The sequence below is a fragment of the Portunus trituberculatus genome, chromosome 33, assembly GCF_017591435.1.
Source record: "Portunus trituberculatus isolate SZX2019 chromosome 33, ASM1759143v1, whole genome shotgun sequence".
Lineage (NCBI taxonomy): Eukaryota > Metazoa > Arthropoda > Malacostraca > Decapoda > Portunidae > Portunus > Portunus trituberculatus.
Genome location: NC_059287.1, coordinates 15,295,482 through 15,322,633, shown reverse-complemented (window position 1 = coordinate 15,322,633; position 27,152 = coordinate 15,295,482). Strand labels below are relative to the sequence as shown.

Genomic DNA, 27,152 nt, shown 5'->3' with positions numbered 1-27,152 from the left:
CTGGTTATATTTTTGGCATTGTAAACCATAAAGAGTTACTCAAATTAAGTAGGAAATTCATTGTTAGCAGTCAGAGAGTTAATTTCCACAGTAATAACTAAACAAAGGTCAGTATTTCTTTCCCTGAGCCACACTCCAGCCTCAGCAGCATGTCACTTTGATGGTTGGAGAGTGTGTGCTGCTTCATAGGGAAAAGAGAAGCCTTTGTTTTATCTCACCATCACAGTAATGATACAAGAGTGCTCAGGATGTGATTCTCGCTCTTAATTTCTCCCCTTCCTATGTCAAAAGGTACACGTTACCGTTAACGTACTGTACTACTTACGAGCATCGAATTTATTACAGGAGGTTATTGTGGTTGGATATGATTTTAAGCAATACACTTCTAGGTTGTTTCCATTTGTGTATGTGTTTGTGTGTCCTGTGCTGCCGTGTAGACAGACAGACGGACAGACAAACAGAGCCTCTCGGGTGCTTGTGTTCTGTGTTGTGTTGTGTTGTGTGTTGGGAAGAGAGGTTCTGGTTCAGGTCCTGGTGTTAAAAAATGTGTTGCGTCCAGCAGTTTTTGATGCACATGCAAAAGATGTTGAGTTGATGGTGTTTTTGTGTCCATGTTGCTTATTGAAAGTGGTTCTGCCGTTTGTGTTGTTCGTTAACTCTCGGTTCATGTTGTAATGACAGCCAAGTGTTTTGTCACCTAATAACTGAAAGATGCTCTTCAGGTATTTTTTGATAAGTGGACTAATTGTTTGTAATTCACATTGTACATTAAATAATGTGCTAATTTCTCCAAAATGATTTAATGTTTTTTCATATACAATATATAAATGGCAATAACATGTGTTGCTTGATATGTGAACTTTTATTATGTTTTCTACAAGGTCTCCCAAGTTATTAAAAGTGTACAAAGCCAATGAAGCCGGCCTCTAGGAGTGTTAGCCGTAAAGTTATAATCATTGGTGGCATGGTCATTACATTAGTATTGTGCAATATTTCTACTGAATATTTACATTATTTAACACGGGAATAAAACTTGTGACAGAACTCCTTCATGTTTGAGTACCAAAAGAACATTAATCTCCTTTTAAAGTAAGAATATCATGTCAAACAAATGTGGATTTATTTATATATAAGTTTGACAAGGGCTGAGTATTGTATGCTGGTTTTGATTTTATTTTTTTAATTACTTATTTCATGTTAGGGTTAAGTTATGAAAAGTGACATAACCAAAAATCTAAATACAAAGTGGATTCATTTATCTAGTTTCAGAGGGCATAATTTCGCATATCAGTCACAAAAATACTTTCTGTGGAGTTTCTTTCAGCTTAAGGGTAGACTATTATGAAATGTTACTTATCCATTAAAGTTAAATAATAAAGGGATGTAAATCAGATCAGTTTGGTGCTCTGGAGAGTGATCTAACCCTAAAATTCAAGTACTTTATTGAATTGTAAGATTATCAGTACAGTGGCGTGGTGGTTTGCTTGTCTTGCTGCTGTGAGGTCCTAGGGTTCGAAACAGCTGGTAGTTTGGGTTTGTTTCACCACTGTAGCAGAAAATTTGTACAGAGGAAACATGAATGATTTATAACTTTGTGACTCGGCAATCGGGCGACCTAGCAACACCGGCCAGAGTAATGAGGCATATTAAGGTGGGCCTTTCGAGTGTCATTGTGAAAACAGTAAATAATATAAGTTAAATATTCATCATTGACTCCAAATATAAACAGTTATACCTTAGTAAGCATCCGTATACGTGAATAAGTAAAACGAAATCAGTGTTGTATCCGGCATGTGGTATTCATTCCTTTGCCACGTGAGTTGTGACAAGGAGACATGTAAAGTGGCTGGATTACCGAGGTCACCCCCTGAAGGTGACCTCGGTGGCGCCAAGGTAGTGCATTCGGCCAATCACGAGCCGCGCCGTGGAGGTGTGGCGCCGTAAGTAACTCTGCCTTTTGCTTTACCTCAAATTTCTTAGTTAGCATTGAGTCCCACGTTACCAGGTTAATTAAATATCGATGAAGTTAATACTTGAGGTATTCCAAGCTAGTTTTGTCTCTGTGGCAAGCTAATCATGACAAGGACGGACTCTAATGTAAATTAACTATAAAAAAAAAAAAAAAAATGCTCCTAGTAACTAGACTGATAGTGTTGCCAGATCATTGCTTGGTAGTGAAGCTGCCAAATCTTTCCTTCGTGCAATACACGTACTCAATTTTTTTTTTTTTTACTTTTGCTAGATGTAATGTTTTGAGGTAGTAAAGGAAGTAGCAGCAGTAGTAGTAGTAGTACCTTTAGTCATTGATGCAACAGCAGGAGCAGTAGTAGTGTACGGTACCTGGTAGGTAGTATAAATAACATAAATACCATTAATAACTGGTATATTATTATACTTATTGTAAAAAATTATGAAAGACGACTATTTTTGTTATTTATAACACACACACACACACACACACACACACACACACACACACACACACATCTGTCAACTTGTCAGGACAGTGTCAAGTTGATACTGAAACACTCACATTAAGCAATTACACTTAAGAATGGCAATGAAAATAATAATACAAGTAATGTATTTTTTTTGTGTTGATATATAAATATTAAAATGTCGTGATCCAGGGTGTGGAGGCGTGTGTGTGTTGGCAACAGTGGTGCATCAGCTGGCCAGTGGAGACACACTATAGCGTCCTTCAAGGGAGCTACGGGAGGGTGTCTTGTATCCTTCAGGACCTGCCACGGCCTCTACCTCCGCCGCTGCCATGGACTCCACAACAAACAAACGCCGGGTGAGTACTAAATAACCTAAAAAATGTCCTGTGATGAATGTTATGGTTGGAATTTCTCTGCATGGTAAAGAAAGAAAAATAATGAGAAAATTTATTGTTTAGTTTGAGAGAGTTTATCTAGTATCAGGATAGCATGAGGGTGTGTGTGTTTGGCATGGGCGTGTGGTGGAGTGATCGGTGGCTGGGTGACTAGTTAGGTGAGCTGGCAGTATTGATTTGACGTGGGAACCTGTTATTTGACCTGCCTCGTGGAAAGATTGAGCCAAAACAAACATTTTCAATAAACTCCGTAATATGTGTTTGAAAAATGCTAATTTCGCTCAACGTAAATTTTTATGGATGGATTAACAAAGGTTTCTGTTACACCAAATCCCAAAGCACACGTTAATAGTAAGACAAAATTAACCCTGCACAGTATCACTTCAGACAAACACACAGACTTTATCCAACTTCACACTGCACATTATCTTCTCTACTCTTAAAAAAAAGCAGGACACTTAACACTCATGACGTCAGAAAGTGATGCTGCATTCGTTCTATGGAAGTTAACTAAATTCCTGCGTCTTGTGACCTCCAGACGGGTTCAAGGTCAGGGAATCGACCATTATCATGTCATCGTAGCCTTGGGTCGTGTCAGGAGTGAGTGGTGTGACTGAATAGTTGCCAAGAGGGTGGTGTGGACTGGGAACTGTTCTTGGGCTGAGAGAGAGAGTATACGTGGTGGTCCTATTGGTTTTATATTCACACATTGATGACTATTATTATTACGTGAATGCATTTTGTTTCTGTGGAATTTACTGTTAGCGTTACTTGACATATTTTGTACTTGTTTGTTTTGCAGGGTAGAAATAAGGATATTAAATGGCAAAATTGTTCAATAGTACTATTTTTAACTTTCGTCACATTTTTTCGCTATAGTGTGTTGATATTGTTACATTGAATTGAACTGCCACGTGGAGGTATATTGGCATCATACTATTGACTTTATGCTCTTATATCGTACATTATATCGTTCATTTTAAGTCAAGTTCGATAATACCTTGCCGGGTTTTTTTAATTTTTTTATCTATAGTTATCCTTACATTTACTTCCGTTAGGAGGCAAAACAAAGAAAACGTTATTTATAGTAAACTATCTTAGACTTACACTGGCATCCTGTTTACTCAAGTACGTGCCAACCAGTAACAGCAGAGGATGCCTTACACGTGAAGATGAAGAATGAGAAGATTGCATAATGTTAAGGCCATCTAGATCTGCTGCTGCTAATACTACTACGCCTCGTCTTAGCCTGAGAAGGACTAGGCCAGTACCTGCGTATGGGATAAGAGGAAGAGAGGGACGGGAAGGGGTAGGTGTTTGGTAACCGGTTATGATGTGTGCAGCAGACCGTGAGGCGTCAACCCACACCGTTGCTTACTCTTCTGTTGTGTAAGAGTTTAAAGGACTTGTTTTTATTTTCCGGTGTGGTAAGAACAAAGAAAAAAAAATCATAGGAAAAGAATAAAAGCTCGTATTCTCAAACTCTTCTGTGTATCACCTCCACTGTTCCAAGAAGTTTTATTTACATTCACAAGAGTTTATAAAGATTGACAAGATATCTACATTATTAACTGGAGACACTCTTAATTGAAAACCGCGCTAATCATCTATGTGGCCTTTGAAAATAGTCGTGTTGAGAGAATAAAGCGTTTCTAAATAGGGATCTGACATGTGTTGACGCGTAGTAGGAAATGTTATGCATATTCTCTGCTTCATCATTATTGGAATTCTTATGGTTTGCTTTTATCAGCTTGCTATGATGTTTTCTTAGGGTGTAGTTATTATTACGCAATGGTTTATGTCGTGAGCGTTTTCTTAACTTTATTTAGAACATGCAGGCGTTGAAACTCAGTGTGTTGTAACTACTACTTTCATAATTGTTGTATATTTTTTTGATAGATTGTTGTATTTATGGTGTGTGTGTGTGTGTGTGTGTGTGTGTGTGTGTGTGTGTGTGTGTGTGTGTGTGTGTGTGTGTGTGCCATTTACTTGTTTAATAAATTTCCTTTGCATTTAAAAGTTGTGTGTGTGTGTGTGTGTGTGTGTGTGTGTGTGTGTGTGTGTGTGTGTGTGTGTGTGTGTGTGTGTCCCATTCACATGTTTTACAAATATCCTTCGGTTTTAAGAAAGATAGATGGATGTTTAGCCTACACATTCACCTGTTTTATAAATCTTAAACACTTTTCAGAAGACGACGTGTGTGTACCAATGACTTACTTGTTACCACACTCACACGGGCACGAGTTGTTGGGTGTTACGTGTGTCAAAAGCAATAAGAGTGGGTGGGGTGGAGACCGTGAAGGGCGCTGTGGGTGACATTGGAGTGATAAAGGGCAGAGCCGGGAGAGCGAGGACACAGGACGAAGATCAGTGATAGATAGAAGGAACACTGTCAGAAGCACGAACGGACATGATCGTACACCCTTAGATACTAACCATAACTGCTTAAGTGTTTCCATATGCTATAGACGATAAGAGCTCGAGTTATAATCTAAATCTTATCTCATTGCCTGTTTTTTTAGAGCTATGGTGGAGCTAACTGTTACGTGTTTCTTATCTCATGGAGGAAGAAAAGTGAGGATGAGACTAGAATATATGATAAGAAGGGAAACAGCAAGAAGGTTTCTGTTCTATGCGTGGGAATCCCTGTATGAAAACTATGTACTACCCATTTACTTTATCATCTGTAATTTGATCTTATATATTGTAGGGTTAAAAATATATGAATTTGTAGTGTATCTTAGAGAGAGAGAGAGAGAGAGAGAGAGAGAGAGAGAGAGAGAGAGAGAGAGAGAGAGAGAGAGAGAGCTACCCATTTACTTTATCATCTGTAATTTGATCTTATATATTGTAGGGTTAAAAATATATGAATTTGTAGTGTATCTTAGAGAGAGAGAGAGAGAGAGAGAGAGAGAGAGAGAGAGAGAGAGAGAGAGAGAAAAAAATCGGGGAAGGTGAAGGTGAATGAGGTAGGGAAGGGTGCCAGATGCCATACACACGCTCGCGTAGAGAGAGAGAGAGAGAGAGAGAGAGAGAGAGAGAGAGAGAGAGAGAGAGAAAATGGGTGAGTTGCCAGCGGGTCTCTCAGTCACGGGTTTTCTAGTGTGTATGTGGGACCTTTTCTACCTTCCTCCCCTGCCGTTCCTCTTTGCCCTCCTTGCACTGTGAGGTCGCTCGCTCCCCGGGACTGTTACACACACCGTCTCGCCTCCTAATTACTCTTCTCGTCACGTCTTCAGGTACAGAGAGAGAGAGAATTTGCTTGCCTTTTCATTTTTCTGTATATTTTTTTCTGTTTATTAGTATATGAAGTGTATTTTTATTTCTGGTAATTGTTATCATGTTTTCATTTGCTTTTATGATACGTGGAAAGGATGTTTTAGAAGAGAGAGAGAGAGAGAGAGAGAGAGAGAGAGAGTGTGTGTGTGTGTAGTAGTAGTAGTAGTAGTAGTAGTAGTAGTAGTAGTAGTAGCAGCAGTAGCAGTAGTAATAGCAATAGTTGTAATAGTAGTAGTAGCACCAAGTTATCGATAATGTTTACAGAGATACACCAAATTTTTTTTTTCCATTTTGTATACATTAATTGTCTACGTGGAAGTAAAAAAAAATAATGAATAAATAATAGTAATAAAAAAGATAAAGCATAAGTTGTGCTGTTGGCGCAGGTGCAAAACTCAACAGGTGGAGGTACAGAACAAGAAAAAAAAAAAATTACGACAAACAACATGCAGTATTTCCTCCTCGCATGGTAAGGAAAAATACAAACAAACATTAGCGAGCGGTGTATGTTCATGCCGCGGGGAAACAAAGGTGTGCTGATCAGGCCAGATAATGCAGGTGTTTTCAGGACGAGCAGTTGAAATATAGCTGGGGGTTTTTGTTAGTATAGGGTGGGCTGGGGAGTGAGGGAGTAAGATGAGAGGGGAGTGAAGGGGAGAAAAGAGAGGAGGAGGGGGGGGAGAGTCTACACTTGCTCCTAGGGTTATGGACACACACACACACACACACACACACACACACACACACACACACACACAGTTATTTTATTTGAACAGGAGAGCTGAGGATAAAGATTGTGTGAATGCTTGAGTGTGTTCGTATTGTTTCAAAGCATCAGTATGTTTAATTTACGAAGATTGATTATTTCGTCGGCTAAATCTCTCTCTCTCTCTCTCTCTCTCTCTCTCTCTCTCTCTCTCTCTCTCTCTCTCTCCAGTGGGCAACGTTAACCCTTTCAATACCATTATGCATTTCCATATTCATTCTGCTTACTATTTGACGGTTTTTTACAGCTTCGGAAACTAATGTGGAGGATTAAAATAGTGAAGACTGTGGCCATTAATCTTCTGACCTCCACAGACCCTTCCTAATGTAAATAAAGTGATGTAATTGTACACAGATCTCTAAGAAAAAATGTGTCGCAGTACTGAAGGGTTTAAATCGAAAACGGTGACGGCATTGCATTATTTTCCTGTTGTTTTGAAGGTGTGGGTTCTGCCGCTGTTTGACGTCACTGTTTGCCCGCTCGATATCTATTCTAAGGCGCTGCTTTTTCGATAGTGTTTTGTGTTTTGTTCTCGCAGTTTGTTCGGGTGAATAGGAAGGTGCGCGTTGGAGGGAAACCTGTCTTTTATCTTTGTTCTTTCTATTTGTTTAGTGATTTTGTTGAGATTAGCCATTTTTATTGGAAGTTATTTATTTGTTAATTTTATTTTATGCATTTAGTTATTGTGGAAGTGTATAGTAAAGAACGTAGCAAGAAAACATGGCTATTTATAATTTTCTTTTCTTTTTATCTCCACCTTGGTAACACTGTATTGAACCTGGACAGTCTTTCGATATTTTTTGTTTGTTACTGAACTGCAAAGTAAGGAACGTAACTAAAGGAAACATGTCAACTTACTACTAAATAATAATAATAATAATGATGATTATAATAATGATGATAATAATAATAATAATAATAGTAGTAGTAGTAGTAGTAGTAGTAGTAGTAGTAGTAGCAGCAGCAGCAACAACAACAACAACAACAACAACAACAATAATGATAATAATAATAACAACAACAACAACAATAATGATAATAATAATAACAACAACTACAATAACAACAAAAAATATTATAGCAATTTATTAACGTGGATTTGATTCTGAAGAGAGAGAGAGAGAGAGAGAGAGAGAGAGAGAGAGAGAGAGAGATTGCATCATACATAAGCAGCAATTCTTACTCCACTACACACACACACACACACACACACACACACACACACACACACACACACACACACACACACACACACACACACACACACACACACACACACCTCAATGTGTGGGGTGTGTTCACCAAGCAGTAAATAGGTACGGGATGTAACTCGAGGGGTTGTGGCCTCGCTTTCCCGGTGTGTGTTGTGTGTTGATGTGGTCTCAGTCCTACCCGAAGATCGGTCTATGAGCTCTGAGCTCGCTCCGTAATGGGGAAGACTGGCTGGGTGACCAGCAGGCGATCGAGGTGAATTACACACACACACACACACACACACACACACACACACACACACACACACACACACACACACACGCTGATAGACCAACGAAAGAAGCGTGTCTCTGCCTAATCTCAGAGGTCATTGGCCGGCCCACGAGTCATCACCCAGACGACTGCAGCTTCACGTCTCACCTTCACTGTCTCTTGAGTTGCTTGCTTCGTGACAAAAGAGTAACTTGGGGACTGGCTGGTAGGAGAAGGGAGGGACAGGGAGAGGCAGGGAGAGAGGTAGGATGGGCGGTGGACAGGGCTAGAGAGAGAGAGAGGTGGGCAGAAAGGGACAGGGAAGCAGGGTTTAGGACAAAAGAATAGAGAGGCAGGGAGGGACAGGGAGGCAGGGAAGTGGGAAGGGGTATGTTTTGACGTGGCATCAGTTAATTGCTGAGAGAGAGAGAGAGAGAGAGAGAGAGAGAGAGAGAGAGAGAGAGAGAGAGAGAGAGAGAGAGAGAGAGAGAGGTTAATAAGTCAGTCAGTCAGTAAACTAATACATCTACACAACTTAAGTATGTAAGCATAACCTTAAGCGTGATAAGCGTGAACCCACCACACACACACACACACACACACACACACACACACACACACACACACACACACACACACACACACACACTGTTTGTTCAAGTGACTGGTGTCTTGTTGATGACGTGGTGTGTGTGTGTGTGTGTGTGTGTGTGTGTGTGTGTGTGTGTGTGTTCAAGGGAAGGGCACCAGCCAATCCTATCCCACCAGTTCAAGGTCATTAACTCATCTCCTCCTCCTCCTCCTCCTCCTCCTCCTGCTGCTATTGCTATTGCTATTGCTATTGCTATTGTTATTGTTACTGCTACTGCTACTGCTACTGCTACTGCTACTGCTACTGCTACTACTACTACTACTACTACTACTACTACTACTACTACTACTACTACTACTACTACTGCAGTTCGCGTGACCTTGAAAGATGCTGGAGTTATTTCCGTGAGAGAGAGAGAGAGAGAGAGAGAGAGAGAGAGAGAGAGAGAGAGCGTGGCGGAAATAGTATCAGGGGGAAATTATTGATAAGATAAGCACCTTGAACTCAGTGTGAAGGAATTTGTAAGGTAATTTTTAATAGTATTTTGTTGTAATCCCAAATTTTAACTCGTGTAATTGTGTAGTCTCTCTCTCTCTCTCTCTCTCTCTCTCTCTCTCTCTCTCTCTCTCTCTCTCACATGACGTATACATCTATAGTCATACATAAATTTCACACATACATTAACATTCAAGTGATGTGTAATAATTAGATGGCATGAATAAATTACCAGAGAGAGAGAGAGAGAGAGAGAACATTAAAGTACACACACAAGATCAAGGTGAATTATAAGGAACATGAAGAAGCATACACTACCACTACCACCGTCACCGCCACCGCCACCGTCTCACACTCGCATGGCACACCCGTCCCTCTGTCAGTGAGTGGTAGTGAGTGGTGCGGGATGGTGGGCAGAACGCTCGTGCCGTCTCTCAATATACCGTGGTCTGAGGTGGTGAGTCGCAGCCAACTTCATCTAACTTCAACTTCGCCTAACTTAATCTTTATTGTAGCTTTACCTCGTGGTATCTCAGAATGTTAATTTGTTTTCTAACCTAACCTAATTTAATCTGTCGTAACCTATTTTGATTGAACTTAAGCTTTGTCAAATTTAACTTAATCTAACCTAACCTAACCTAACCTAACCTTACCTTACCTTACCTTACCTTACCATACCTAACTTAGCCTAATTTAGACTTACCTTATCCATCATCATCATCATCATCATCATAATCATAATCATCATATCTTCTTTCATAGCAATCTTCACACATTTATATCACTATTAGCTTGTCTTATCACCATCTTCCTCCTCCCTCATCCTTTCCTTCATCATCGCCTCCATTGATTACTTCTTTCATTATAACAGCTTGACTTTATCTCTACCACTAGCATCACCACCACTGTCATTATCATCATCATCATCATCATCATCATCATCATGTGTGTTTTTTTTTTCCATGTGTAGTAGTGGTGTTATTGTTGTTGATGGTAGTCGTGGTAGTGGTAGAATTACTTAACACACCACCACCACCACCACCACCAACAACAACAACAACAACAACAACAACATACACCACCACTATATCATATGGCAAATAACACACAAGATCAAAGAAAGATGTTTGAAAAAAAAAAAAAGATGGCATACTGAAGAATATGCCGCGCAACACCACCACCACCACCACCAACAACAACAACAACAACAACCTACACCCTTACTATAGCATATAACAAATAACACACAAGATGATTGAAGGAGAGGAAAAAAAGAAAAATGATAACACACACGGAAGAATATGCTGCATGCTAGTATGCATGTGATGACAGGTATAGAGTGAATAGGTGGGTGGGTGTGTTGGTATGTACTGAAAGCCACCTGATGGAACAGGCGTCACTGGAGGCTATAATAGCGTAAGAAAAGCGCATGCGATGGCAGAGGACAGTCATTCCCTTCACAGACATCATGGCGAACTGTGACTCGGTGAACAGCAGCGGCAAGCGTCGTGTGATGTATAAAGTACGTGCTTTAGCTTCACATAACCCTGACTTCCTCCTGCTGGCGATGAAGAGTGGCGACATTATTCATTCATACTTTGTCACATTTTCACTGCTTTCAAAGGGCTCCAGTTGAAATGTCACGGGTTTGCAAGGATGTTTCTGCGGTTTTAGTGACACTTTAGCAATGCTTCTACATTATTAGCAGAAGAAGCCCTCTGGAGAACCCGTCACTGGGAAGGAACGAATCATTTCTCAAACTCAAACCCCTTCAGTACCACGACGCGTTATCATATTCACTCTGCTTACTATTTGGTGATTTTATACAGCTTGAGAAACTTATGTGAGGGATTGAAATAGTGAAGACTGTGGCCATTAATCTTCTGACCTCCATACACCCTTCCTAATGTCAATAAAATCGCTAATCACACCAGAAATTCGTGATAAAAATGCATTCCAGTAGGTACTGAATGGGCTAAAAGGAGAAGTACTTTTGAGGACTCGGCTAATCATCTCTGTGGCCTTTGAAAATAGTGAAAACAGTCGTGGTGAAAGAGTGGTTTTCTGTCATTATGTCCTAATTCCTGTATTCAGAAACGCTTGGCTCTCTCATCAGGATTATTTTCAAGGACCACGAGATGATTAGCGGAGTTTTCATGAGTTTTTTCCAGTTACTAATGCAGAAATCTGGTCAATCCGCCTCTAGAACCGTAAAAATACCTTAAAAAGACACGTGTAAATTTAAATAAAGCCTTTTGAAATAGCGGAGAACCCGGCTAGTGATCTCCGTGGCCTCAGAAAATAGTGAAAACAGTCGTGGTGATTAGTGGCGTTTTCTGTCATTGTTACGTTCTAATCCCCGTATTCAGCAGCGCTTTGCTCTCACCACGACTATTTCCAAAAGTGATTAAAGGGGTTTCAAAAGTGTTTTTCCAGTTGAGAATGAAGAAAAATTGTCACTTTGCCTCTAGAACCGTAAAAACACTTTAAAAGATTCTTGTAAATTTAAATAAAGCCTTTTGAAGCAGTGGAAGGGAAGCAGAAGGGTTTGAGAATACGAACCAAACTGCCATATTCAGAAACGCCCTGCTTCCTCACCACCACAATTTCTTAAGGACAAAGAGACGACTAGCAGGATTTTCAAGACAGTTTCTCTATGATAAACCAGAAATCTTGCCAATCCATCACCAGAACCATAAAAATATCCTTAGAAACATCATTATCTTCAACCAGAGACAGGAAAGCAGCGATGGTGAGAGAACAAAGCGTTTAAGAATACAAGCACAAGTCTGCGTTGGTTGCTGTATGCTGAAGTTGTCAATTGTAGTTTCCTTTATCGCGTATTTCATCAGGAGTTTAAGATCCGAAGTATGATGGTGACTTTACTTTGTTTAGGACTTAAGCCAGTACTATTCTTAAACGCTTTGCTCTCACCATCACTGCTTTCCTAAGTCGCTAGTTGAAGATAATGATGTTTTTAAGGATGTTTTTATGGTTTTGGTGATAGATTAGCAAGATTTCTGGTTTATCATAAAGAGAAACTGTCTTGAAAATTCTACTAGTCTCTGTAACCTAACCATCACTACTTTCCAAAGGCTTTTAATTGAAGATGTTCGTATTTTTAAGGGTATTTATATAGTTCCGGCGGTGGACTGGCAAGATTTCTAGATTATTATAAGGAAAAACTGCCTTAAAAACCCAGTTAGTCGTCTCTGTGACCCCGGAAAACTGTCGCGGTGAGAGAGCAAAGCGTTTCTGAATACGGGTGTTTAAGTTATGGTTGTTTTCCTCTTTTTATTTATTTGTTAATTAATTTTTAGCAAGTGTTCAATAAAGTGCCGTGTACGATGCAGAGTTGTCCTCGCTGCCCACAGGAAAACACGTGTGGAAATGCCGCTATAGTGCTAATTAGTGATGTGTGTAATTCGATTCTCTTCACACTACGTAGATAAGAAAATTATAACGTGTCGCAAAGAGATAGCACACACACACACACACACACACACACACACACACACACACACACACACACACACACACACACACACACACACACACACACACACACACACACAGAGAGAGAGAGAGAGAGAGAGAGAGAGAGAGAGAGAGATTTAATCCTGATGATGAAAAATAAATAAAAATAAAAATGAATTAACCAAATACACTTAAGGTGACAAAATTATGATGTCATGTGGTGATGGCTGGCGGCAGTCCAGGTATGGGGTCCTTAATGGAGTAACGCGTCACCTCAAGGTCTCAGGAGCACTAAAGAAAACCTGCGTCATTCTACGTCTTAAAAACCGAGCGCGTGGAATAAGTAAAGAGTAGAGAAGAGGAATATGTAGGAAGGAAGATGCTACCCGAGGAGAGAGAGAGAGTAGTATATTCAGAAACGCTTCCGATTCAACTCCATTACTTTCAACTCAAGTTGAAGCGACATTTTTTTTAAACCTTCTGTATCATGACACGTTTTCATAGTTATTCTTGTTACTATCTGGTGATTTTACACAGCTTCAGAAACTTACGTGGGGATTGAAATAGTGAAGACTGACCATTATTCCCTTCACTACCATGACGCGTTTCCATATTCATTCTGCTTACAATTTGATGATTTTATACAGCTTCAGAAATTCACGTGGGGATTAAAATAGTGAAGACTGTGGCCATTACTCTTCTGACCTCCATAGATCCTTCGTAAAGTCAATGAAATGGTCTAATGGTTCACATATCTCAAGGTGAAAATGTGCGCCAGTACTGAAGGGGTTAAACCTTCTCAATATAAATAAAATCGTCTAATCACATTCAAAACTCAAGGTAAAGGCCTCTGACCCAGTACTGAATGGGTTAAGGATTTACACAGATGCGAAGAACATTAATCTTTGACACTTAAATTTCCTTGTATGGGGAAGTTGGTCAAAGCGCGTTTTTTCGTATCTGGTAATACTGTTATTAATAGTCTACATTCGACGTATCGTAAATTTTAGAATATATTGATAAAAAATATAACTGTCCTGCATTTTCAGTAACACCGTGATATAGAAGTATGTTGATTTTGGTGGAAATTTTAACCGCTTTTTATTTATTCATTTTATTTATTTTATTTTTTTTTTTTATCGTATCCATATAAAATAGAGATGTCACGCATAATTCATGATAAGTGAGGTTGCGTGGGTGCGTGCACGATGTAATAGAAGGGTAAAATTCCTATTGAAATGTAATAAGCTGCTAAACTCTGTGTGTGTGTGTGTGTGTGTGTGTGTGTGTGTGTGTGTGTGTAATTCACCTTGGTTACCTGCTGGTTACCCAGCTAGTCGTCCCCATTACGGAGCGAGCTCAGAGCTCATAGACCGATCTTCGGGTAGGACTGAGACCACATCACACACAACACATACCGGGAAAGCGAGGCCACAACCTCTCGAGTTACATCCCGTACCTATTTACTACTAGGTGAATAGAGGCCACACATTAAGAGGCTTGCCCATTTGCCTCGCCGCTTACCGGGACTCGAACCCGGCCCTCTCGATTGTGAGTCGAGCGTGCTAACCACTACACTATTACGTGTGTGTGTGTGTTTCACTGTTTAATCTGCTGCAGTCTCTGACGAGACAGCCAGACATTACCCTACGGAACGAGCTCAGAGCTCATTATTTCCGATCTTCGGATAGGCCTGAGATCAGGCACACACCACACACCGGGACAACAAGGTCACAACTCCTCGATTTACATCCCGTACCTACTCACTGCTAGGTGAAACAGGGGCTACACGTGAAAGGAGACACACCCAAATATCTCCACCCGGCCGGGGAATCGAACCCCGGTCCTCTGGCTTGTGAAGCCAGCGCTCTAACCACTGAGCTACCGTGTGTGTGTGTGTGTGTGTGTGTGTGTGTGTGTGTGTGTGTGTGTGTGCGCCAACTTTTATGCAGGTGTTACTTAAAGGGTGAATAACATCTGTGTGTGTGTGTGTGTGTGTGTGTGTTCACTGTTTGATCTGCTGCAGTCTCTGACGAGACAGCCAGACGTTACCCTACGGAACGAGCTCAGAGCTCATTATTTCCGATCTTCGGATAGGCCTGAGACCAGGCACACAACACACACCGGGACAACAAGGTCACAACTCCTCGATTTACATCCCGTACCTACTCACTGCTAGGTGAACAGGGGCTACACGTGTGTGTGTGTGTGTGTGTGTGTGTGTGTGTGTGTGTGTGCGCGCGCGCGCGCGCGCGCGTGTGTTAGGGATGTATGTAAGTGTTAATATCAAACATGATTTCTTGTAACCAACATATACCATAATATTCCCTAATGATCACACACTAATTACTTACTTTTGAAAGCACTTGTGACTATAACAATCACCAAACAATCATCTGCATCACAATCACCAAAAAAAAGAAAAAAAAAAAAAAGCGATCACTAAATAAAACTATAAATTACCTATACATTCTTTTTATTTTATGGGAAATAGTCAAATAGCATGTGTATCTAGTCAAGTAAATCTGTGAATCTAGAACTTTAACCTTCTTCCCAAGAGTCACAGAACACAGCCACACAAATATGCTACATAAGCCACCTGTGTACTGCAGTGATTTATTGTCAGACGTTGAAGACTTCGTGAAAAGATGAAGGGATAGTCTCTGGACCCTTCTCTAGTGCTAAGCCTGGCATATTTATAGTGTGTAGAATTGGCTTATCACTTCACTGGTAAATAAGTCATAGTTGTCTTTTATGGTTTAGATGTGTGTGTGTGTGTGTGTGTGTGTGTGTGTGTGTGTGTGTGTAGCAATTTTGTGTGCAGTATTTTATAATTTTTTTATGGTATTCATGTAATTAATGTCAATAAACCAACTTATTATCTGGTCTTATGTGGACACCTCATGAAATAGTTGAATGGAAAATAGCAAAATTAGCTGTTACTACTACTACTACTACTACTACTACTACTACTACTACTACTACTACTACTACTACTACTACTACTACTACTACTACTACTACCACTACAGTATTGCATTTTCATGTAATTTTTTTCATCATCCTTCACTCCTCCTTCCCTTTATCCTCTTTCACTTCTAGCTTGAACATACACAAGACAAGCAATACAAGAGACTGCCACTTATACTTATACCTGGTGGCTTCTTGCAGCTTCCCTTACTATCTTATATGTGTCTTATGGCTTGTGTTATGTCCTTACAAGCCCGGTCTTCCCTTGCAGGTGTTTGGGCACCAGCGATCCCCCTCGATGGAGTTCAAGGAGCTCACCAAGAAGGATGCACAGGTTCAGCTCACCCATGAACTGCAGAAGCTGAGCACCACGTGTCCACAGCCCATGAGGGAGAGTGTGCAGCTGGACTTTGATGGGTTCGAAAAGCTCTTCAGTCGCTTCATCAATGAGTCAGGGCCGTCCGTTGAGTGGGACAGGATCCAGAAACTCCCCGAGGCTGCTGTGAGTTGTATTAGTTTTTTGGTTCATGTGTTTCTGTTCCCCAGGTGTTGAAATGATTGGAAATTAAGTTTGTGTTAGATTATTTATTTATTTATTCATTTTTTATCATATTCTTCAGTTTCTTTGGTATTGAAAAGGCTGAAAGTTATGTTTGCTTTGGGTTTTGTTAGGTTTTTACCTTACAGTGTTCTCTTTTCTATGTTGAGTTTGCTTAGGGTGTTTGCTTATTAAATCTGATTTGTTACATGGTTTATATGTTGTGTTACTGTACTGTACAGGGTTTAAGTTAAGTTTCTGTGAATGTTGCGCAAGATGAAAGTAAAGGATATTCTTCGTGTAAGGTGTTTAATGCACATATTAGTTTTGATGTGTTCTTTGGTTGCCATATCTCTTAGTACCTGATGATACCATTATCTTCACCATTTCACTGCTATTTGATATATTTCCTTAATCATTAACCACTTGGAGACATCTTTTTCGTATTCTACACTATCTCCAAACATTATACCTCCTAGAAATCATAAAATCTACTCATTTATCCCTCTTTTTCCCTGTAGACGCTTATAAAGATTCCATACATTATTTTTAGGGCTGTGAGTTGTACGTTGCAGTGAAAGGATTGGATTAACTCTGTGTTGCTCCTCTACAGGTGACGTATTACTCCGAGCTTCACCCGCCAGAGGGAAGCACCATAAAGGAGCTCCTCAACAAGCTGGTGGTGGTGAAGCTCAATGGTGGCCTGGGAACCTCCATGGGGTGTCAGGGGCCCAAGTCCATCATTCCCGTACGATCTGAACTGACCTTCCTCGACTTGACTGTCCAGCAGATTGAGGTGAGGCAAGGGGAGGCAAGGCGATGTGAGGAGGAGGAGGAGTTGATTAGTGATTTGGTGCCTGAAGTGAAGTCATTTCAAAATTTCAATTTTTTTTTAATTGTCTATAGTCTCTACTTTCTTCTAAAGTTAACAGAGTATTTTGGAATCATTATATAATTTTTTGTTCACTATAGGTTTAGTTTCCCACTATGTTATATTACTACAGCAAAGAGGAGACATTACAATCTTGTTTTTAGTCTTTCAGTCTTTTACATGGTGACTGGCAACTGAGTGGGCATTTTATTACTTTTATACTCTTCCTGTTGCCAGTCTTTCCCTTTTACATAAAAAAAAGGAAAAGGAATCTACTCCTCATCTAATAAATATTTATAGACCAGAGACAAATCATTACACCTTACTTGTTGTGTGTGAGTGCTATACGTTCAAACTTCTCCTGCCAGCATCTGAACAAGACCTATGGCTGCACTGTCCCTCTGGTGCTAATGAACTCCTTCAACACTGATGAAGACACCCAGAAGGTCATCCGCAAGTACCAAGGCTTCCAGGTGAGCAAGAAAGGCATCCCTTTAAAGATTCCATTACATTATATGCTGTTTTGGAGTGAGCTGAATGGATGATGAAGGGGTGAGAGGGTCTAAGAGGGGCTGGGTGTGGCTAGTTGTAGAGGAAGGGCTAGGGCAAGGCCAGGAGTGGCTGGCTTAAGAGGGACTATGAAAATGCTATGGAGAGCTGTGAGGGGCTGGCTACTTGGTGATTGGCTAAATGAAGGGCTAAGTGGCTGACTGCAGAGAAAGAACTAAATAAAGTGCTAGGATGAGCTATGAGGGACTGCCTTCTTGGTGACTGGCTAAATAAAAGATTAGGAGTGGCTGGCTGCAGGAATGAAAAAAAAAAAAAAAACGTATAAAATGAAAAGACATGTATGAGAGGATATGTTGAATAAAGTGGGTGAACAAGAGGCAGGGATGAATAGAGGTGTGTTGTCTTCACCCACTCTGTTCTTCCTATAGGTTAAGACATACACATTCAACCAATCCCGGTATCCTCGCATCAACAAGGAGTCGCTCATGCCCATCGCCAAGACTGCAGGGAATGACTTTGATCTTGAAGCGTGAGTAGCATTGTACCTCCACCTTGTAAACACTGCACCATGCTGTCATATTTTCAGACATTCAAATACCCTGCCACATTTTCAAACACACGAACACCCTGCCACATTTTCAAACACACAAACGCCCTGCTGCATTTTCAGACACTCAATCACCGTGCCACATTTTCAAACACACAAACTCCCTGCCACATTTTCAAGCACACAAATGCCTTGCTGCATTTTCAGACACTCAATCACCCTGCCATAATTACAGACAATCATCCTACCACATTTTCAGACCTTCAATCACCCTGCCACCTTTTTCAAACATTCAAACACCTTATCAATCATTAAAACCACACCAGCTGCTTCCTCTTCCTCTCTTCACAGTCCTGCACACCTGCATCTGAGCTTCTGAACACCTGTGACACATGAAGCATCTGTGTGTTATAATTGTCATAATTCTTACCTGCAGTCTATGTAGAGCTGTCTGGTATGAGTGTGGATTTGAACTATTGCTTATATGTAAATTTGGTCCAAGTAAGTTCCATCCTTAAAGATTTGTCCATGAAAAAAGTTACCCATATTTGATTACTTCCATTATATTCTCAGGGTTAATTTAATCTGACCAGTTTATCTAAGAAGAAAGATTTATTGGGTAGATTATGTGAATGGAATATTTGTGAGAGGTTGTGAGGATAGAATCTTTGCTTCACATGAGGTTGGAAAGGAGTGGTTGTGTTCACAGTTGATATGACACTGCTTCCACTGTTTTGATTCACTTGAAGGACAGTTTTGAGTATTGCTGCTGTTACTTCACTCAGCTGTGTGCACATTGTCAGCAGAAAATAATGCACACATACATGCAATTTGAAGTTGTATTCTTTAGTTTCATCTGTGACTTCTTGGCTATATACTGTTCAGTTTGTTGTTATATAGCCTATCACTATCAAACTCAGGCCAAATTGTTAAATATGTGCTGCTATATTTATGTAACATATTCTGAGTAATTTGGAATGTAAAAAGGAACAGAGACAAGATAGCATGAACCTAAGTGTGTCTCTTTGCCTTTATATCACAACTAGGTAGATACAACTAGGAAAACACACACACACACACACACACACACACACACACACACACACACACACACACACACACACACACACACACACACACACACACACACAAAACTCACCAAGACTGTCTTCCAGGTGGTACCCTCCTGGTCACGGTGACTTCTACCAGTCTTTCAAGAACTCAGGTCTCCTTCAGGAATTTCTCAATCAGGTAACAAGAGAAAATGTAACATGTTCAATTACAGATTAGATGTGGAGAATTTAGATTTGTTTAAATGTTCCAGTTGTGTTGATGTTGTTGAGAGAGCTTTTAGTGGAGCTGACTGTTCATGAATCATACATGTAGCTGCCTTACCAACCACTCATTAACAGATGTAATGCCACAAATAGAATATTCAATGACACCTTCAACCTAATCTGCATATTTTCCATCTTTCATACTCTGCTAATGTCACCTGCTTTTAATTTTCATGATGACGAGCTCTTATTTAACTTTATACATCCCTTACTTCATTTCTGCTGCTGTAATATTTTGATCTCTACTTGTTCTGTCAGTCTTTTTTTCAGGAATCTTGTAAGTGAACAGATATTGAACTGAAGAATAATTTGTTATGAATCCCAACTAGAACTTACTCTTACTCCCCAATGGAACTTTTCAGGGGAAGGAATATGTGTTCATCAGCAATATTGACAATCTTGGGGCGACAGTGGACCTTCGCATCTTGAGCTTCCTGCTGCAGGGAGACAACTCTAACAAGTGTGAATTCTTGATGGAGGTGACAGACAAGACTAGAGCTGATGTTAAGGTGAGGGAACATTCTTTTGCACATCAAAACAGTAATTATGTGTCGATGCATTATAAAGTATTTGTTCTCTCTGTTGAGGACATTTATAAACACCATGGGAAGGATTGTGTTTAGGTGAGAACTTTAAGAATATAAAGGAAGATAATAGATAGTATTTATTCTTCTCTCAGTGAAGAAAAATTTTGAGATAATATAAACAAATCAGAAAGAAATGAATTAGTTTGATGTTCATCATAATGAAGCATTATTCAGATTTGTGAAAATACATTAACCTTTACCTTAGTCATTAAATTTACATATATGTTACTGAGGCAGACCATTACTACATAATCCCTCTGTATCTGAGGCACCACTTGTGTTCATTAACCCCATTAGTACTTTGATACATTTGCATATTCACTGTGCTTGCTATTTGGTGATTTTATACAGCTTCAGAAACTTCTGTGGGGGATTAAAATAGTGAAGACTGTGGCCATTAATCTTATGACCTCCAAAGACCCTTCCTAATGTCAACAAAATGGTCTAATCGTACACAAATCTCAAGATAAAAATGTGTCCCAGTATTGAAAAGATTAAGAATCAGTAACATCTTTGCCTACCACACAGGGAGGTACGCTCATTCAATATGAAGAGAAACTGAGGCTGCTTGAGATCGCACAAGTACCCAAAGAACACGTAGATGACTTTAAATCCGTTAAGACATTCAAGATCTTCAACACCAATAACTTGTGGATCAGCTTGAAGGGTGAGTTATTCAAGGCCTGAGTGTTGAGAGGCAGAGAGGTAATGGGTGAGCTATTAGTGGGGATGTTCATTACCTTGGGGTATTTAGATAAGTGAGCATGATAATGGTATAAGTGTTTAAGAGTAAAATAAAAGAAAAAGGGTAAGTTTTTAGCATACAAGGAAGGGACAGTGTTGAGAGGCAGAGAGTTAATGGGTGTCAGTAGGATGTGTTTTTGCCTTGGGGATATAGATAAGCAAGTTGTGGTATAAGTATTTAAGAGCAAAATAGAAGAAAAGGTGGGTAAGTTTAAACATCCAAGGAAGGACTGAGTGTTGAGAGACAGAGAAAATGGGTGAATTATTAGTGTGATGTGCTTTGTCTTGAGGATTTAGATTAGTCAGTGTAGTTGTGGTGTAAGTGTTTAAGAGTGAGATAAAAAAAAAAAGGGTAAGTATAAGCATGCAAGGAAAGGATTGAGTGTTGAGAGACAGAGAAAATGGGTGAATTATCAGTGGGATATATTTTGAAGTAGAGATTTAGATAAGTAAGTGTGGTTGTGGTGTAAGTTGTTTAAGAGTGAATTAAAGGAAAAGGTGGATAAATTTGAGCATGCAAGGAAGGAATATAAAGTGGAAATAAATTTGTGTGTGTGGGGGGGGTGAAAGGAGAAGTTACACACATTAACACATAGAAATGATGGACGTTTTAGTTTATATTAGTTTTATCTGAGATCTTTGTACACTTAACCTCGGCTATCGCGTCCAATTGGGGCCGAAATAGCCGCGCTATAGCCGAAAACGCGATAGCCGAATTGATCTTGGCGGGAAGGCGGTTTTGGCTAATGAGCGCTCAGATATCCCATGACGTCATGGCTCGGCGCGCGATAGCAGGCATCTGAGGTCGCGATAATGAAATTTTAGCAGCTTTTCATGGGTGCGTGATAGCAATAAAACGCGATAGTGGAAGTCGCGATAGCCGAGGGTTGACTGTATATGTTTTATAACTTTGGTTTTCTCCTATCTATGTTACAATTGGAAAAGGAGTTAAATGCCCTTGGTTTTATTTCTCAATGATTTATTTTTTGCGCCACACACAAGTAGTTGATCTTGCTTAATTAACACATAATCTGGACCATTTAATGTTATTCATGTCATCTTATGTATTTGGTAGTTTTTTTGGTCAATAAGGCTTCTATCTCTCTATTTACCTGTCTTTCTATCTATCTATCTATCTGTTGATCTATCTGTCGATCTATCTATTTATCTATTTATTTATTTATTCTCTCTCTCTCTCTCTCTCTCTCTCTCTCTCTCTCTCTCTCTCTCTCTCTCTCTCTCTCTCTCTCTCTCTCTCTCTCTCTCTCTCTGTGTGTCTATCTGTCTATCTATCTATCTATCTATCTATATCTATCTATCTATATATCTATCAATCTTTTTATCTATCTATCTATCTGTCTGGCTATCTATCTATCTTTCTATATATCTATCTATCTATATATCTATCTATCTACATATCTATCTAACTTTCTATCGCTCTCTCTCTGTGGCAGCAATGAGTCAGATCCTGGACGAGGGCACGATGGACATGGAGGTGATCATCAACCACAAACACCTGGACAACGGGCTCAACATCATCCAGCTGGAGCAAGCCGTCGGTGCTGCCGTCAAGTCATTCAACGGAGCCGTGGGTGAGTCAACGTCTGCTCCCCTAATTCTGGCTGACCGTTTTGGCACTTTTTGCACTTTTTAGGAAGCCAGCACTCAAGTGGGCCTTTTTTAACTTTTTTTTTTTTTTTTTTTTTTTTTTTTTTTGCCCTTGGTTGGTCCTCTTCCCTACATAAAAAAAAAAAAAAAAGGCATCAACATAACTATCGGATTATTGTTTGGTATTTCTTATTTATATATACAGTACAGTACTACATTTTTATTTATTTATTTTTTTAGTATAGTCTTTTTTTTTTCTATTTCCTTGTCATATCTTGTTTTAGTGTATTTTCTTCTTATTTTCACTATGTTTTTTTTTTCTTTTGATATTATTTTGTTGTGTATTGCTTTTTTTATGTCCATGTTCGTTCTTCATATCTTTCTTCTTGTATTTCTTCTTTTTTTTATTTCATTGTATTTTTTATTCCCTTTTTTATCCATTTTTCTTTTTCATATCCTTCTTTGTATTCTTGTTTTTTCATTTGATTATTGTGTATTTTTTTTCTTTTTGTATATTTTTTAATGTCCATTTTTTTTTATCTATTTCCCTTTATCATCTCTCTTTTTTTGTATTTCTTCTTGTTTTTCATTTGATTATTGTGTGTGTTTTTCTTTTTTATATGTATTTTTTTTACTGTATTCCCTTTTTTTTATCTATCCCTTTTTCATCTCTTTTTTTGTATTTCTTCTTGTTTTTATATTTTTTAATGTATTACCTTTTTTTATCTATTTCCCTTTTTTTATCTCGTTTTGTTGTATATCTTGTTGTTTTTTCATTTGACTTGTGTATTTTTCTTTTTATATATTTTTTTTAGTGTATTGCCTCTTGTTTTTATTTTTTCATCCATTTCCTTTTATCATATCTTTTTTGTATTTCTTCTTGTTTTTCATTTTATTATTGTGTATTTTTCTTTTTCTTTTGCTTTTAGTGTGTTGCCTTTTTTTATCCATCTTCCTCCTCTATTTTCACATTGTCTAACTCAGTTCTTTTATTTGACCCAACTTAAATATACCTTCTCATTGCACAACAGATATTAATGTGTCACGATCAAGGTTCCTGCGGGTGAAAAGACTAACAGCCTCCTTAATGATACTCTATTTTCTCTATTTTCACATATTCTCACCCACTTTTTTTTTTTTTTCATCCTGCTTTGATATCCCTTCTGATTGCACAATAGATATTAATATGCCACGATCAAGGTGAAAAAGACTGACAACCTCCTTAATGCTACTTTATTTTCACTCATTTTCTACCCCAATTCTTTTTATTTCACCTTCCTTTAACATCTCATTGCACAACAGGTATTAATGTGCCACGATCAAGGTTCCTGCCGGTGAAGAAGACTGATGACCTCCTGCTGGTGATGAGTAACCTGTACCGCCTCCAGCAGGGTTCCCTCGTTATGTCTCCGCTGCGCATGTTTGAAACCACACCTCTCGTCAAGCTTGGACCTAATCACTTCGGCCGTGTCAAGGTGTGTGTGGTGGAGAAACCTGTGTGTTGTGTTTCCTTAGTTGTGATTTGCTAGGTTTTAATTGGGGTAATTTTTCCTTGTCTCTGTTTCCTTCTGTTTCTGTGTGTTGTGTTTCTTTTGTTATAATTCACTGGGTTTTATTTAGGGTAATTTTTCCTTGTCTCTATTTCCTTCTGTTTGTGTGTGTTGTGTTTCCTGAGTTGGGGTTTACTGGGTTTTAATTAGTATCCTTTTTTTCTTGTCTGTTTCCATCTTATTCCTCAGTTTCTAGTAAAAAGATAAAACTGTTTGTTGTGTTTCTTGCATTGTAATTTATTGGGCTCAGTTTTTCTTCACTTTATTTCTATCTTATTCCTCTATTTCTAGTAAAAAAGAGAGCAGGTGTACTTTCTTTCTATCAGGGCACCAAAGGGGGGAAAGAGAGTGGTGTGAAAGAGTGATTTGAATACTCTAGAATTGAAGTGAAAGGTAAAAAGAGTGTGAAGGAAGTTTGTAATATGCAAGAAGCAGCATCATTTGAGAGACATTAAAGGTGATGGCTGCAAAGGGGGTTGTGTGGGAAAGAAGAATTAGTCAGATATTTTAAAGTGGTGGTAAGTAGACTAAGAGACGAGCTGTGAGAGTGGAACCAGCTGTGAGCCCTGAAGCAGTAAGGAAACATGAAAGAAAAAAACAAGATGAGTGCATGAATTGTGCGGCTTGGGAGAGGAAGATGACAAGAAACTTTTCTCCTCTTGTCCTGCTTAAGAAACTGGCGCATCAAAGACTTATTGTACATTGTTTTCATTTTCTCTTTCTGCTTTTAATGAACAAAGACCTGAATCAAGGGCTACTGAATGCCTTTTATATCTGCTCCTCATTTCTCGTCTCCAGGAATTCTTGCGTCGGTTTGCCTCCATCCCAGACATGCTAGAACTGGATCACCTCACTGTGTCTGGAGATGTCACGTTTGGGAAAGGGGTCAGCCTCAAGGTGAGTGTTCCCGTGGGAGTATGTATGTCAAGATGTGTGAATTAGCCTCTATCATCATCATCATCATCATCATCATCATTATTCATTTAGTTGAGATTTGAAGAGGTCTGTGAGTCATTTCTTGGTTACTGTGGTGTGTGTCATCTATTTCTGTGTGGTGTTTGTTGGTATGCATTATCTACACTCCACTTTTTATTATTTGTCATGTTTCATACTCATTTCTTTGTCTATGTTGTGTCTACTTTTAAATTTGTGCTCTTGGTGTTTCTGATTTTTTTTTCTTTCAGTTTGTATGTACTATGTATGGTTTTTCTTTGTCTGTCTGTCTATATGTGTTTGCATGTCATTCTATGTATTTTTGTCTAGCTTTGTTTGTGCATCTTTTCTCTGTCTTCTGTTTATCAGTTTTTGTCTGTATTTGTCTTTCCATCAGTGTGTGTATCCATCTTCCTGTCTGTCTGTCTGTCTGCTTATATTGTCTTCCTATCTATCTGTGTATTTGTTTTCTGTCTGTGTCTCTGTGTGTTTTGATTGTTTTTGTCTACCTTTCTATCTGTGTATTTGTCTTCTCTGTGTGTGTCATGTCTGTTTTGATTTTTGTCTGCCTGTCTATCTGTGTATTTGTTTTTTTATGTCTGTCTGTGTCTGTCTCTGTCTGTCTTATCTACCAGTCTGTGTCTATGAATAACAAGGTTTTTTCCCCACATTTTCAGGGTACAGTCATCATCATTGCTAACCACGGTGACCGGATAGACATTCCTCCCGGCGCCATCCTGGAGAACAAGATTGTGTCCGGCAACCTTAGGATCCTTGACCACTAGACACTGTTAGGTCCTCCTCCCCACCTATCCAATCCTCCCCCACTCACCTGAGATGCGTTACCTGGCCGAGGTACGTTGACGACACCAGTGTATTGTTGAGAATTGATTGTTTTGTATTAAGTTTATGGTTGAAGTATATATAACACAGTCTGTAAAAAAGAGTCTACCTGTCTATCTCTGTCCATAGAACCATAGTTAAGTCTCTCCTTTCTTTTGTCACTGCCATTTTTCTGCCACGGCACTCACACAAACCCAGTGCCAAAAGGGTTACAAAGATGGTCGGTCACGTTGAAGTCTTGTGAGTCCACTTCCTCTAGTCAGGCGCTCGGCATGCTCTATATTTCTATCCTTAAGGAGGCTAAGCTTGTAGAGGAACCTAAAGAGAATAAAATGCAGCTGCAACTTTGGAATGGAAGCTTTGTTCATCCTGCCTTAGTTAAGTGGATTAGATTTATGTGATATGGAGTGTTTGAGAGTAAGTGCAGGTATTACTTGTTAATCATTACTAGTATAAGCTGAACATTAGTAAACAAGAGAAACCTGTTGATCCTGCTTTAGTCAAGTTAATAATTAGATTTTACATATTGTGTAGTGTTTGAGAGTAAGTGCAATCAAAACATCATCAATAATCTCATAAATTAAGCATTAGATACATCTAAACACAATGCTACACAAACTCTTTGAAAAAACCTATTACATTTTACATTGGTTAAGTTTAGATTGATTTGATATGGTACAATAAAAGCAAACTAACTCGGTACTAACCTTTAATGATGAATGGTATGCAGAATCTAAGAATTAAGTACATACGAAGCTGTTCTTTCTGCATTTGTTAAGTCCTTCAGATCCTGAGAGTGAGTTAACATAGACCTTATCCTTAACCATCACAGACACACAAGTAAAGTTCTAGGGACATGTGAACATACTGATACATTAACACAACAATACTCAAGCCAAACATTACTGTGTGACCAGTTAGATCTGTGGTTTGTAAGTGAGGAGCTGTGAGGTGCTAATCAGCCGTTCACCATCCTCATCACTACACTGCTTTCATCTACTCACAGCATCACTATACCTAAGATAACTAATGCTTTTTCCCAACAATTAGTACTCATAGATTATACTTCCTTTCTCTTTTTATTCTGCAGTTAGTTCTTCTTTAGTACTGTAGCTAGTGTAGTGTATAGTAATGAATTCAAACACCATAAGAACTTGTTAGATTATCATTGCTGTTTGAAGTCTTATAATTATCATCATGTA

At 39.2% G+C, this 27,152-nt stretch overlaps 1 protein-coding gene across 5 annotated transcripts; it reads left to right on the top strand.

The window, feature by feature from the left end:
* The first annotated feature begins 2,642 nt into the window (after window positions 1-2,642).
* Window positions 2,643-26,302, top strand: LOC123512168 (UTP--glucose-1-phosphate uridylyltransferase-like). 5 transcript variants are annotated; one of them, XM_045268387.1, is made up of 12 exons: window positions 2,643-2,797; window positions 16,154-16,384; window positions 17,034-17,216; window positions 17,660-17,764; window positions 18,230-18,330; window positions 19,524-19,599; window positions 20,048-20,194; window positions 20,801-20,939; window positions 22,471-22,608; window positions 23,927-24,099; window positions 24,973-25,071; window positions 25,785-26,302. In XM_045268387.1, the coding sequence occupies exons 1-12, from the start codon at window positions 2,771-2,773 to the stop codon at window positions 25,890-25,892; spliced, it is 1,527 nt and encodes a 508-aa protein (XP_045124322.1). In that variant the 5' UTR covers window positions 2,643-2,770; the 3' UTR covers window positions 25,893-26,302. The 5 variants fall into 5 exon arrangements, with proteins under 5 accessions (XP_045124322.1, XP_045124323.1, XP_045124319.1 ...); XM_045268388.1 differs by lacking the exon at window positions 2,643-2,797 and adding an exon at window positions 5,921-6,075; XM_045268384.1 differs by lacking the exon at window positions 2,643-2,797 and adding an exon at window positions 9,746-9,892.
* Window positions 26,303-27,152: the final 850 nt, after the last annotated feature.